A 15,499-nucleotide genomic window follows, 5' to 3' on the forward strand; every position below is an offset into this window, starting at 1 on the left:
ACAAATGTAATGGTGATAAAATTAAAAAGTTTGAAATATTGTGAGAATTACCAAATTGTGGCAGAGACATGAAATGAGCAGACACTGTGACATCCATAGTCTAGGGTGCAGACAGACTGGCTTCATGCAAGGTTGCTACAAACTTCAATTTGTAAAAAAAAAAAAAAAAAAAAAAAAAAAATGCATGATCTGTGAAGTGCAATAAAGCAAAACTTAATAAAAGGAGGTATGCCTGTATTGGTTGGACAGTAGTTGTTATGCACAGCAGTGTTTTAAGGATAATTTGAGATTATTCCTCCTCATTTCTGCAAAGTATTCCCATATATGTGATTTCAGTAAATTCCCACAACGCTGTGAGATAGGTAAAGAAGTCATTATTATCTTTATTCTTCAAAGAAAAAAGTCAGCACAGAAAGGTTAAGTGACTGCCCCAAGGTCACACAGCCAGTTTGTGTCATAACATAGATTAAAATGTTCAGGTTTTCCCTACATATATGGGGCTGTGGGATAAATAATAAAAGTATTTGGAGACTTTGATTCATTTCAGTGTTTGATATCAATGAACCACCAATGGACCATATGGGAACACAACTTCATAATTCCAGAAAGAGCTAGTACGTTACAGTTTGTTTTGACACATTAAGATTGCGGATACCAGAGAAGGGGGAAGAAAGTTCGCAGATTTTATGACATCTCCCATTAATGACGAGGAGGACTCCTCCATAGGTCTATTTATTTGGCAAATTGCAGATATGCGGCCCTTTCCCAAATGATCTGAACATATTTTAGGGATCTGAGTTTTCATCTGATGAAAGCCAAGTGAGATTGTTATAATTGTTCCAAAAAATTGAATCTACCTTATCTGCTATTCCAACATGATATCAAGTTTATGATAACAATTATTCCAAAGCTCATTAAGAAAAAAAAAAAATCCATCACTGTCTATTTTGTTTTCTTGTAGTGGCTCCTTATGTTCAAGGTAGAGCAAAATACATCAACATTTATATGATACACCGTTGGTTTTAGTTGACTGCTTGCTATAGAAGGATTTGGGTCAAAGCCAATTTGCCATTCACAACCCAGGAGGATCTAGGGACCTTGCAACAAAGCTCTTTGCTTAACTGACACAAAATGATGTTCAAAGTTTTTACTTCTTTTCTGCTTTCGCCTATCAAATGTCAATGGTTGACTCTTCCAAGTAGCTTGGGGTTCAGACAGGTGAGAATGAAAACCTTGGAGACTCCTACACGTGCTTCAACTGAACCCAAACTAAGAACTAAACTTTATGGGTTTTTAAAAAATTATTATTTTAAAATCAGTAGCACATGCTTGTGGCAAAAACATTGAAACAATACCAAGAGAGTATAAGTTGAGCAGTGAATCTCCTTCCCAGATCAGTTTCCCATCTCCCAGTTCCTGGCCTTGAAGAAACCACTGTTACTGGTGCCTCAAGTATTCTCCGGAGATGATCTGTGCATATTCAGGTCCTGAGTTTGCAATGTCCCCTGGGCTGCCCAGAAAGGCTGAAAGTCAAGACTTTGGTGTCAGCGTTGACTTCTTAGATGATCAGGGTCTATAGTGCTTGTCTGAATTTGTGACAGCCTGCCTCAAACACACGAAAGTTTCACATTTAGAAGAATAGGCCATCATGTTAAAAACATTAATTCTGTTGTGAGGATTTGGAGGGATTCAGAGATCCCTACTTAAAGATATTTGGAAATATGTTCAGCAGCCCCAGGAGGTGGGGAAGAGGGAAGGCAGTAGAGTGAAGAATCCCTCAGCAAAGGCTTTCATTTAAGAGCAGAATCTCCAGAACTTTGTCTAATCTCAATAGTTTCACTTGGATTCTCGTTGAAGACTGCTTTTGGCCAGGGCTACTTCTGATAGGAGAAGTCAGAATCATTATTTAATAATTAAAGGAAGTATAGGTCCAGCTCCAGAACTTACTAGCTTTGTGGCCTTGGGCACAGAGTCTTTTCGATTATCTGTAAAATGAGGGGAATGGTACACATCTCCTAGAATGGGGATGTGGACTAGACGCAACAAACGTAGCTGTTGTTATCCTTTTTCAATGTCATCTGTGTTTGGGGAATCATTGAGGTGTAAAGTATATTTGTCCTGTCATTTGCTTGTCAATTGTGTATGAAATCATAAATATTAAAGTGTTTTGAAAGTATAAAAGGGCTAACTAAATGCAAAGTATTTTTATTTATCTGGGCTTTAATAAACTCGTAGTATCTTCTGATGTAAGGTTCTGGTTTTAAATCCTTATTAATATTATCATCCCTGAAAAGAAGGTCGTTTTGAGTTTTCTTCTTCCTTATCATCCACCCAGTATAACTTACACGTTCTCAACTCCACGTAGTTGCAATAGAGACTGGGCGTCCCAAACCATGGCATGCTGAGCTCCTGCTCATGGGCAGCAGAGCAGTTAGGGGCTCTTCTGGTGCCACAGTTATTTGGATATGTCAGAATGTCCCATCTGATATATGATTCGCAGGTGAAAGACTTACATAACATTCTGTTTTCCCCTGCTCTGAGGAATCAAGCAATCATCTATTTGCTACTGTAACTTCAATGGTAACATAGTTCTGTATTTTTTTCCAGGCCTCTAACCCTGGGCAGTTTGAAAATGACAGTGATGCATTATGGCAGCGAGGACAAGTTCCAGAATCTGTTGTTTGTCATGGTCGAGTGGGAATCAATACAGATGCGCCGGATGAGGCCCTGGTCGTCTGTGGCAACATGAAAGTGATGGGGACAATTATGCATCCCTCTGACAGCAGGGCAAAGCACAATATCCAGGAGGTGAGCACAGGGCAGGCCTTGGGCGCCTCCGCTGACACCTGAGTCAGGTGTGCTGGGCACTCCTGGACTCTGACACACCTCGCACAGAGCGTCTCTATATGTCACCTGTTTATAGGGGATGAACACAATGCGTAACGGTTATGGATGTTGGAGCCGACAGGCATCTCTGCTGAAAGGGTAATGTAGCTCCTACCCAGGAGAATGGATTCACCTGCCAGGAGCAGTGGGCAGTGACAGCACAGCACTGGCTTCCCAAGCAGAAGTCTCTCAGCTATTTTCCATGGGCCATTGCCTTTCCTTCCACACATTGTCAGCCATTGAAGCTTGCCTTTTCCTTTCTGTCTCCAAATGTCCATTTCCCTGTTCATCTGAGCACTGTCTCAGTCCAGTCCCTGCCTGTATTTCTACTAGACCCCCAGCCTCTTCCTCCCAGAGTCCCTGGGACCAGCCCTGCCAGCCATGGTCTTCCCCATTCATTGTCCTTCTCTGAGGAGCAGTTGGAGAAGCTCCTCTTCCCACCCCTAGCCTCCACCAAGGTCAATCCCCGTCGCCTGAGGCTCTAGACCAAGACCTCCTCCCTCTGTGGAAAGACAGTTACCTAGTGGAAGGCAGAAATCAGGCTCATGAATCAGGTGGTGCTTCTCCACTTTAGGCTCGCCCTGGGCGGAACAACCCCGCCCCAACCCAGTGCTTTTATCTGTAAGATGGAAACGGTGCCTCTCTGCTTGACCCCGCCAAGTCCTTTATTTGTTTTTACACATTGAGATAAGAAGAAGTGAATCACCATGGCAAGTTACAGCTGCTATGAAGACCTAAGAGATTAGGATTAAGATGCTAATCCCTTAGCCTGGCCACTCCAGGTTCTAGCTCTTCCATCCTTTAAGTCTGTTTCCCATTCACTGCTTCTATCACTTCTCCACCTTTGCACTCACACTGCTGCTCCCGTAAGCGTTTTTGAGGCTGTGGCGGAATTGTGTTTTTAACCTCCTTCCCTTATTCTTTTTTAGTGAATAGGAGACACAATCTGTAAATCATTGGCCATTCTTCCAGACCGCATTCCTTTCCCAGTGCAAATCTGCACTGGTGTTTCCAAACCGGCCAAGGAATGTCCTCCTTTGCTGAGTGCATTCCAAAGAATGGTTGTAATTGTAGACTTTTATACTGATTGCAAAGCTGTGGTTCATGTTCGAAGAGCTGTGACCTGCTAGCCGGATGGGAACTCTTAGGGCTAGAAAGTTCTCACGTATATTTCCCGATTCCAGTCCTAGATACTGTGCTTTTTTGACTTCTAGAGAGAGATAAACTGTCTGCGTTTCAGATCACACCAACTCAAACTTACTTTTGCAATTGTCTATACAATTCCCTACAGGTCTTATCTAAATGCAAATGGAAGATAACAAGCTGGGAAAGTCCTCCACAGCTCCTCTCGCCACTATTAGGCTTTCACAGTTCACTTACCAGATGTCTTCGGGCGCTGCCCCTTGTCCGAAGAAAACATATTGTCTTAAAATAACAAGCTTCCCTAGAACTTCTCAAATCCCTTCCATGACACCTTCTTGTGTAAATAAAATGTCACCCCAATCCAGGCTCCAAATGTGGAATTTCTGTCTCCCCTGCCTGCTCACGGCAGCGTGATGGTGGAAGGAGGTTTAGTCCTGATTCGGGCAAGCGCTGGCCCAGGAACCTTGGCCCAGAGATGTCCTGTGCTTCTGTTTATTCTCCTGTGAGCAGGGAAGGCTCATGTTCAATTCACTTGTGTTAAGGGCTTCTTCTAAGCTCATATACGTGAAGCATTCTTTAGCGGGACAAATAGATATTATTACTTACTTGTATAAAATGCAAATTACATGTAATTCATTTATTAACTTATTTCATATTAATATATTTGTTTTTAATAGGTCTATCCACATGTATGAAATATAGATCTCTAGAAATCTTATCGTAGAGGCTGCTTTTAGGCAACAGACTTGAGCAATGGAATGTAGAAAGGGCTCACAGAGACCATGATGCTGAACACAGACAGACCGACCCATCAGGTGACCCACCTCAAAATATCCATAGGCCTTAAGTAACCAATGGGCTACTTACAACCAGGCATGGTTACCAGGAAAGGGAAAATTCCATATGTCCCCATGCCTCCTTGCCTTCCCCATCCAACTACAACCCCCATCCACCTACCTCACTGCAGACAGCCTCTCCCTCACTGCCTGCCCCTCCTCCTGTGGTATATTCACTAAACTTCTATCTCCTTTGTTCTGCGTTGGGTGAATTTTTTCATAGCCCGTGCTGCCAGCCTCCACCCAATCAAGGGGCCCCACATTTGGGGGCCCCCATCCAATGGGGAGAGACGCACTTACCAGTCCTGTTCACCATTACAGACAAAAGAGGCGATGATAATGCTGATGATGGGGCTGACAGATGTGTGAACTTTGTCTTCACCTCCTCCTGACTCAGTTTGCCCAACTTTTTTTTTTTTTTTAATTTTTTTTTTCAACGTTTATTTATTTTTGGGACAGAGAGAGACAGAGCATGAACGGGGGAGGGGCAGAGAGAGAGGGAGACACAGAATCGGAAACAGGCTCCAGGCTCTGAGCCATCAGCCCAGAGCCTGATGCGGGGCTCGAACTCCCGGACCGCGAGATAGTGACCTGGCTGAAGCCGGATGCTTAACCGACTGCGCCACCCAGGCGCCCCAGTTTGCCCAACTTTTAAGAATAGCCATTCCTCCAAATGCTCTGGGAAGTGGGCCCTTGGTTGATCTGATTACAAGCATAGGACTTGAGGCAATTTCTCATTGTTAAAGGATGCATGATAACCAGAGCTGGCTTCCAGATGAGCTGTTGCAAAACATAGTGGCCAAACACATTGCCCAGTACTGTAATGATTGGGGGAGGGGGAAATAAATATAAGTTGCTTCCTTGCCCCAGCTCTGTGCATCTTCACTCAGGGCGATGGAGGTTGTTTTGTAGGTATTAAGCACATGAGCACTCTGCATAGAGAGTCCTGGTGGAGATCCCTGTGCTCATCTGGACACGTCTACAAGACACGGAGAAGATAAAGCAGATGTGACCGAAGCCCGTGCCCTGGACCCACTGGGAAAATGAGGTCGGCCTTAATGAGGAGCAGCCTAACATATCCCAACATTGTGTTTACTGATGTGACTACAGACTGCAGAAGGAAATGTAGCTCTTTCAATGGAAACAGCAAAATTAGGGTGGAGATGATATGCTGGAAAACAGAAGAGCGTGAAGATCATCAAGGCCAATGCAAAAAAAGTGAGGAAGCTGAAAGTTGAACGCATCAATGCAATTTTATGATGAAGGCTGAAAACAAGGTTACAAGAGATTCCAAAATAAAAACCAGGAACGAAATCAGTTAAGATGAAAGTCTCCAAGGGCCAGAAGCCAGATGCAGAAGTTCCTCAACTTGGGGTGAGCCAGTGTTACTCAAGCTGCTCCTGATGCGAGACTAATAGTCTAGGCTGTGGCCAGATGGTGGATAACAGGATCTCCCTCCCTGGACAAACTGTGGAGTCCCACAGACAAGAATGACTTTTCTGTGGTGCAGTTCTGGGGTTAATGATAGAGAAGCCTTACAGACGTCACCCGCCACTGCAAACTGAGTGAGTCCCTTTGATCTGGGCAGCACAGGGGCTGGTCTGCATTGTCTCCCTCGCTGAGGAGTGCACCTCTGAGCCCACCGAGCTGGGAGTGGTGAAGAGATGGGCACAGCCCTAGGCAAGAATGCCATGGACTCCTACTGTTCTTACCCAAAGTCCAGCAGTTTTTCAAGAATAAATGCTTCTCAGATTGTAAAAAGAAAGAAAGAAAGAAAGAAAGAAAGAAAGAAAGAAAGAAAGAAAGAAAGAAAAAAGAAAGAGAAAAGAAAGAAAAGAAAGAAAGAAAGAAAGAAAGAAAGAAAGAAAAATGATAGAGAAGTCTTGGGCTTGAGGCAGCATGACCACAATGGCCATGTACATTCAGGGTCAAAACTTTCTGAAACTGCTGTGGGCAAGGTCACCTCAGACACCTGAATTCAGCTTCTAGCTTCTTACTCAACCCACGTGGATGAGCAAGGTGTGGTGTTAAGTGTTGGCCAGTGTTTGGCTCCTGGAGGAGGATTCTGAGAAGGCACAGCCCTTGCCTCGAGGGCTTTCCCTAGGTCAAGTGTACACAGAGGGAGTGTGCAGCATGGGCAGTTTATATTTAACTTTGGAAAGTACAGCCCCACATTAGAAACCAGAAGAGCATTGTCTTATAGAAACGTTGTTGTAGAAGGGGTTTAGATCCCCAAACCAACCCTGAAAATTTTCTTCAGCCAAAAATCTCTCTGAAGCACAATGGTAATAATACCATCAAACCCACAATATGCTTCGTCCAGCAATATGCCTTCGGGGGAAAATGCATTAAAGGATCCAGCTTAGTCACCAGGGGTCATGTTCCCTCTGGGTAGCCTGGACAGCCTCAGTGAGGACACAGCCTCCTCTGCTTCCTGTTGGCAGCAAAGGTCACCCATGAGGGCTCGTGCAGGAACCACGGGGATAATGAAAAGTAGGCAAAGCAGCCACAGGATTCCCAAGGGTGCAGGGAATGGGGAACTGGGTGGGGCCTGGCTAGTGCAAGGCCATGCCACGCTGGCTCCTGATTGACAGGGATTGTTCTGCTGTTTCACTACCTTCATTCTTTCATGGCTTTTTCTTTCATTGAAGGTTTGGGGTGTCTATAACATGTGAGCCACTCTGCTGGGCACTCCAGAGGTCCTGAGATCAACTAGATGTGAGACTTGCCCTCAAAAATAGAACTTTAAAAAAAAAAAAATCTAAACTCTGAGTAAGAAATATTCATTGCATCTCCAATGCCTAGGATAGCACCTGGCACACAGTAGCTGTTCATTAAATATTTGCTGAATATAGGAGCTCACAGTGATAGCTGTGTGCACAGGGCAATGTGAGATTGTGACTGCCCCTCCCTAGCATGGCCTGCAAGGCCCTCCCTGCTCTGGCCTTAATCTTTACAGTCTAGTAATGCCAAACTCCACCCTGGTTGGGCAGACATTCAGGGAACTTACTCCCTTGGCACTTTACTCATGGTGTTCTTTCGGTCTAGCATTGGGTCTTGGCCTTACTCTTTCTGTCCCTTCTTTCTACCCTGCATCTTTCCCTGACGAACTCCTTTCTTAAATTTATTCGTATGAGGTTTATTTATTAAGTTATTAATTTATTTAAGAAATGTTAGTTGAGTATCAACTACATGCAAGGAATTGTACTAGAAACTGGTGATTTGGTGGTGAGCAGAAAACCATGGCCATAGATTTGTCCTCATCCTCAGGGGGTATATATCCTATAGGGAAGACAGATAATGAAGGTGACACAACTTTGGTGATAACCGTGATAAGCACTATGAAGAAAAACAACAGCTCCCATTGGCACACAGGCAAAGGGACCCTTCCTGGTGTTGGAAATCAAGAAATGCTTCCCTGGTGAAGGGATGTTTAAGTTGGGGGAGAAGGTAGGAGTGGGAAGGAAGAGCTTTCAAGGCTGGGAAATGCCCTGAGCCAAAGGCCTGAAGCGAAAGGAGCAGAACTTATTTGAAGATCGAAATAAGCCAAGATCTCAGTGGGGTTTTGCCATCTCTAGGAAGTCTTTCTTTATGCTCCCCTAGGAATATTTTGGGGTCCTCCTTGGAGCTGCCAAATTCTCGATCCATAGTTCCATTTTCATCCTGCATTTCTCACATTTTCATTTATGATGGGTCTGCCTGTCTAGTCCACAGACATTTAGAAAAAAAATTTTTAATGTTTATTTTTGAGAGAGAGAGAGGCAGAGTGGTGTGAGGTGGGGGGTGGGGGGGATGGTGCAGAGAGAGGAGGAGACACAGAATCCAAAGCAGGCTCCAGGCTCTGAGCTGTCAGCACAGAGCCTGATACGAGGCTCAAACCTACAAACTGTGAGATCATGACCTGAGCTGAACTCAGTGGCTTAACCGACTGAGCCACCCAGGTGCCCCACAAACATTTTTTAAAAATTTCATTTAATAGGTCTAAATTTTAGGAAACTTGGAATGTGTAATCCCAGAGAAACAGTATGCTACAAAGTCAAGACAATTAGAAAACTTATTTATTCATTTTCATTTTGTTTTAAAGTTTTTCTTAATTTTTATTTTGCTTATTTATATTTTATTTGAATATAATTAACACACAACGTTACATTAGTTTCAGGTGTACAGCACAGTGATTCAACAATTCTGTGTGTTATGCTATTATCATCACAAGTATAGTTGCCATAAATGGCTATTACAACCCCAGTGACTATATTCCCTGTGCTGTACCTTTTATTCCCATGACTTTTTCATTCCATAACTAGAAGCCTGTATCTTTTTTTAAAATTTTTCTTTTAGCATTTATTCATTTTTGAGAGATAGAGTTTGAGTGGGGGGGGGAGGGTCAGAGAGACAGAATGAGCCACAGAATCCAAAGCAGGCTCCAGGCTCTGAGCTGTCAGCACAGAGCCTGACCCGGGGCTCGAACTCACAGACCGTGAGATCATGACCTGAGCCAAAGTCGGATGCTTAACCCACTGAGCCACCCAGGCGCCCCTGGAAGCCTGTATCTTCCACTTTCCTTCACCCATTTTGCCTATCCCCACCGTCCCTGTGGCAACCATCAGTTTGTTCTCTATACCTGCTTTTTGCTTGTTTATTCATTTGTTTTGTTTTTAATTGTGTTTGTATTTAATTCCACAAGTAAGTAAAACCATATGGTATTTGTCTTTGTCTGACTTATTTCACTTAGTATAATACCCTTGAAGTCCATCCATGTTGTCTCAAATAGCAAGACCTCACAATGTTTTAATGGCTGAGTAATAGTCCATTGTATGAATATACTACATTTTCTTTACCCATTCATCTAAGATTGGACAGTTGGGTTGCTTCCATATCTTGGCTATTGTGAATAATGCTACAGCAATCACAGGGTGCATATATCTTTTTGAATGAATGTTTTCACTTTCTTTGGGTACTCCTCAGTGGAATTACTGGATCATATGGTATTTCTACTGTTAACTTTTTGAGGAACTTCCATACTGTTTTCCACAATGGCTGTACCGTTTTAATTCCCACCAACAGTGCACAATGACTGTACCAATTCACATTCCCAAAAACACTGTACCAATTTACATTCCCACCAATAATACATTTTTCTCCACATTTTGGCCAACACTTGCTATTTCTTGTCTTTTTGATTCTAGCCATTCTGGCAGGTATAAAGTGATATCTTACTGTGGTTTTGCTTTGCATTTCCGTGATGATTAGTGACACTGAGCATCTTTTCCTGTGTCTGTTGCCTCTCTGGATGTCTTCTTTGGAAAAATGTGTATTCAGATTGACTGCCCATTTTTAATCAGATTATTTGTTTTTTTGTATAACTTCTTTATATATTTTGGATATTAATCCCTTATCAAATATATCATTTGCAAATATCTTCTCCCATTTAGTAGGTTGCCTTTTTGTTTTGTTGATGGTTTCCTTCACTGTGCAAACGCTTTTTATTTTGATGTAATCCCAATAGTTTATTTTTGCTTTTGTTTCCCTTGCCTTAGGAGACATAAAATGTTGCTGTGGCTGATGTCAGGGAAATACCTGTGTTCTCTTCTACGAGTTTTATGGTTTCAGGTTGCACAATTAGTTGACCACAAACTTTTAAAAAGCAATCACTTTTTAAAGTCCCAGCACTTAGTGTAGTGCATGGTATGTTGAAGGTGACTGTTAAATGTTAGTTGAATAATACAGTGAATAAATGAATTGAACCAGACTTTTGATGACAGCAAGTATCAAAATAACAGTGAGCTCAAAATTATACTTCCCAAGAAGTACCTGAAATAGAGTTTGCACAGTTAGCCAGGTAAGTGTCAAGCCACAATTTTTCACAATCAGCCAAACTAGTGAAGGACAGGGAACTTTTAATGATATCGGAGGAGCTTTCCAACTCACCCAACAGAGTGGGTCAAGGGAGGAGTTGAAGGCCATTTCAGGGTGTTCATAAAACAAGAACAACAAAGCAATTTTGGTTACTCTAATACATGGATGAATGTCAAGGCAGTATAATTTTAATTGCCAAGAGACCACTGGTTTTGTAATCATTATATCCTAAAAGAAAATTATAGCCTAAGAGAAAATCCTAAAAGAAAAAGGGTGGGGTGCCTGGGTGGCTCAGTCGGTTAAGCCTCTGACTTCGGCTCATGTCATGATCTCGCTGTTTGTGAGTTTGAGCCCTGGGTCAGGCTCGGTGCTGATAGCTTGGGGACTGGAGCCTGCTTCAGATTCTGTGTCTCCCTCTCTCTGTTCCTCCCCCACTCGCACTCTGTCTCTCTCTCAAAAATAAATGAAGATTTAAAAAAATTTAAAAAAAAGAAAAGAAAAGAAAAAGAGCTACCAGCATTTTACTTATAGAATAAGGTCATTATAAAAATTGATTCTACTATTACCATGAATACATTAAAAAAAAAACTCAAAAGGAAATCCTTTGAATGAAACATATTTAGCTTTAGGAAAAATTCACTCTATTGTGTATTACTATCATTTTGCTGGGACCCAGTGACATTATTTTGAGGAACTGGCAGTGGAAGTTGGGAATACCTTCAATAACCTGTAAAAGAAGTGAGCTCAGAGAAGCACACCATCACTGACCAGAGTGGTTTGGGGGAGAAGCCGTCTGTAGGAGAGGAAAGTCTGGATCTTGGAAGGTCCAGCAGGTGAACAATACAGCCTTGCAACCTGCCACTTGAGGAAATTTTCTCCAGTGAAATGTCCAAAAGCAAATCAATGATATAGTAGTTATATCCATTCCTCAAAGGTTGTTACTTGAACTAAGCATTTTCAGTTTGTAAATACAAGGTTGGCCTATATTTATTTGGTGTTTATACCGTATGTCCATTTGGAAATGATCCCTTGCAATCCTGAGTGGCGATTTTTTCTCTCTAACGTGATCAGTCTCCATTCTCAGAAGGAGAGTTCACCCCTCAAAGGAGAGAAAAAATGCAAGAGTAGTGAATGGGGGAGCTTTCACCCTGTAATTTAGACATAAAAACTCTGTCTCAGTTTGTCAGTGGATGGAAGTCATTGATATGGACCTTGAAGCTTTGGTTTCTCTGAGGAGAAAAACATAAACTTTCCTTAAAATAGTTCGGACAAGAGGAAAGAACCCTGCTGTCAACATTCCTAATTTCTCTGGGTCTCTTTGGGCATTGATTTGAATGGGAAATATCTAAATGGGTGAAATCCGCTCTTCTTTAATTAAATTAGGTTGACACAAATGAGCAGCTGAGACGAATAGCCCAAATGAGGATTGTTGAATACGACTACAAACCAGAGTTTGCATCTTCAATGGGAATAAACACTGCCCATCAAACAGGTATGCACACAAATTCCCTTTTTAATTTTGTGTTGTCAACTCTTAAAAGTTCAATTCCCTCTTTATGTGGAGATTGTGTGCTATGGCATTGATTTCCTCTGTGAAATCCGTAATCACTAGAACAGGAAAGGTGAGAGAAATTTCTGTGTCATCTTGACTCAACACCCCCATCCTTACTCCTACACTCCAAGGTACTGGCAGAATATTTTGAATATATTGTTTCTTTTCACTGGAATCATCTTGCTCAGAGCTGGGGGGCAGATCACAGCTCCAGCTGTAAAAGGCAGACCCGGGAGAGGGAGAGGTGTGGAATAGGTCAGTCTAGGTCAGAGAAGGGGCAGAGTGGTGTTTGTACTCCGATCCAGGAATCCTAGAGAAAGAGGGACCATTTAGGTGGCAAATCCTCCTGTAAGAAAAGAAAGGAAATCAAGCTAACGCCCCACCCTTACTTCTATATACAGGGATTTGAAGGTATTTACTCCCTCCTTCCAAAATCCGGCCCAGAGTCTCAAGGAAAAGTCAAGAAAATGACACCCCTGCTTTTAATCCTATGGTGGTTATGGGCTCAAAATTCCTTCTTTGCTTCAAATGTATCCTAGATCAAAGCGAAAGCTGTGAGGGGATAAGCATGTATTTGCAAAGATGTCCTGGAGGGGGCTGTCAGCCTTCCATTTTGATGTAGGCTAGGGAGGATGTTCTCCAGAAAGGTCTTTTCCTCACTAAACCTGTTGGGAGTGTTTGTGTCTAGGAATGATCGCCCAGGAGGTACGAGAGATCCTGCCCAGAGCTGTAAAAGAGGTCGGTAATGTCACCTGTGAAAATGGGGAGACGCTGGAGAACTTCCTCATGGTCGATAAGGTAACCACTGAGTAGATCTGCCATTGGAGCTATGACCCCATGGTGAACCCCTTTCTGTGGTACCACATGAACTGAAACTTCCAACCAGGAAACGAGACAGTAAAAAGAAAGCTTCACTCAGCTATGGAGTAATTGGTATCAGTTATGCTAAGCTGTTCAGAGGTACCAAAAAGAAGCCCCGTAAGGCAAAAAAGAAAAAGGAATATGTAACAGTGACAGTAGAGTGGAGCAGGTCTTAACTGTCGGAGAAAAACTGGCCTGGGGGAAGTCCACTTAACAGGAGCACAACTAAAATGTGACCCAACGTCATGTGAAATAGTGACAGCAAGATTTGATCAGCCTTGTCTTAGAAAATGGAACTCAAACTTGAGGAAGTGTAATTTATCTCATCTAATATACTTTAGGTCGTCATTAGGATCAAATAATTAAATTCTTAGCCTGATTAAAGGCTGAATGGAGTGTTGATTTTTCTTTTCAAGCATAGTTTTTCAACAAAGTTGTATGTTCCATTTTCATAACACATAAAGTGGGTCAGTCTTAAAAAGATATTCATGAGCCTCATCGTTTTTTCCCAAGGGCCCATCTGAATTCTTTGATATTCAAATCATTCTCTTTTGAAGGAATGTCCCCATCTTGTAGATGAGCTCCCCTTCTCTTGGTAAGGGGTCTAAGGCTGTCATTCCCTTGCTTGCCATTGCTCTGTGTGTGTGTGTGTGTGTGTGGGTGTGTGTGTGTGTGTGTGTGTGGCTTGAGTGGTTCTCCAAGCTCAGGTTTATGAATTCTGTGAAATCCTGCATTTTTTGCAAGGTTGGCAAATTCACCCTGCTGCTGACATGCTGTACATTGCACTGTTATATTTGATGCTGGAGGGAAAACTGATTGACATGGGGATGTTATAGTTGTAGGGAGAGATGTCTGAGTTGAGACTAATTTGTAATCTGTCAGTTCACGGGGGCAGTGCTTCTCGAACTTCAAAGTGTACGTGAATCAGTGAAGGAACTTAAAAAATACGGACTCTGATTCAGCAATAATGGGGTGAGACCCAAGATCCTACATCTCTAACCAGCCTCTAGGTGATGCCAATTTTTCCACCCTCTCTGGTCAGCAAGCCACACTTGGAGTAGCAAGGTGGATAGATGGTGCCTTTCCATGCTGGGTCCTTCCTCGGTCTTCTCCCTACAAGTGCTTGGACAACAAATACTTAGATAATGGGCTTGGATGGCCTGCTCTGCCCCAAGACTGCAAGGACAGAGGGGCAGAGGTCGAGTTACTTACTCCTGCTTCCCAGACCCATCTCGAATAGAAGCAGCTCTTGGGTCATGCCCTCAGACCTGGGCTACCCTTGAGAGGTTTATCATGAGAAATCTATTTTTAATAATAAAGTACTGAAGTTTCCCAATTATTTACTTAAAATATAAGATAAGGGTGGGGTACCTGGGTGGCTCAGTCGGTTATGTGTTCAACTTTGGCTCAGGTCATGATCTCGCGGTTCATAGCCCTGCATTGGGCTCTGTGCTGACAGCTTGAAGCCTGGAGCCTGCTTTGCATTCTGTCTCTCTCTCTCTCTCTCTTTGTCCCTCCCCTGCTTGCACTCTGTCTCTTTCTCTCACACATATCATATATCATATATCATACATATATGATAAGGGATATTCTGAGGGATTCATGTAATAAGGTCATCCTCACTGTCTTGCATTTCTAGAAGCTTCCTGGGTGAGAGAAAAGTATGTAGGCACAGCCATCAAGCTCAGGGTGCAGCCTTGGGAATGTGTCATTAGGCTACCAAGGTAGGGTTCTTGGGGTTACTCATTTGGTAGCAGCCATATCTCTTTTGGCTGTGGTCCTTTGCTGGAACACCCAGGGAAGAGATTTCTGTGTTTTCTGTGTAGGTAACATCCGTCCAGGGCCTTATGATTGTCACTCTTCAGGAAAATCGTTAGTTCTCCCCTGGCCCCGTGTCTTCCCATTCCCAGTTGAGTTGAATGAGGATAGTCAGGATTATTAGCAACAGCAGTTCCGAGGGCTACCCACTCCCTCAGTCCCCCACAGAGGCTACAACCCAAATTCATTCCTAAGAAGGCAAGCCTAGAGCCCTGGGAAAGTAAGGGTTGGTATTCCTATTGCAGGCAGCCAGGCTTATTTGTCATTTGAGAAGCAATCCATGCCAAGGCAGCATTCAGTTTATAAGTAAATCAAACTGACAGGAGTCCAGAATGGACAGATTGTGATTCTCTGAGTAATAGGATCTTGTAGTGATTCAATCTATGAGGACATCACCAAGACCTCCCTCGTTTACAGAATCTGTAACACTAAGAGCAGGTGAACACCTCCATGCTCTGAAGCCTGGCCTTCCACCTTGGTTCACTTCTGAGGATAGATTTCAATTGCTGGTTTAATCCTCAACACTGTGAAATATCCCTCCACTACA

The 15,499-nt window shown here is 42.9% G+C and overlaps 1 protein-coding gene across 1 annotated transcript in view; it reads left to right on the forward strand.

Annotated features, from left to right (window-relative positions):
• MYRFL (myelin regulatory factor like) overlaps window positions 1-15,499 on the forward strand; it is a 124,214-nt gene that overhangs the window by 70,241 nt on the left and 38,474 nt on the right. The window contains exons 11-13 of the mRNA XM_030322294.1: window positions 2,608-2,808; window positions 12,105-12,213; window positions 12,962-13,071. Coding sequence (XP_030178154.1) covers window positions 2,608-2,808; window positions 12,105-12,213; window positions 12,962-13,071 — 420 coding nt within the window. The remainder of the gene's footprint in view (window positions 1-2,607; window positions 2,809-12,104; window positions 12,214-12,961; window positions 13,072-15,499) is intronic.

The sequence above is a fragment of the Lynx canadensis genome, chromosome B4 (assembly GCF_007474595.2).
Source record: "Lynx canadensis isolate LIC74 chromosome B4, mLynCan4.pri.v2, whole genome shotgun sequence".
Lineage (NCBI taxonomy): Eukaryota > Metazoa > Chordata > Mammalia > Carnivora > Felidae > Lynx > Lynx canadensis.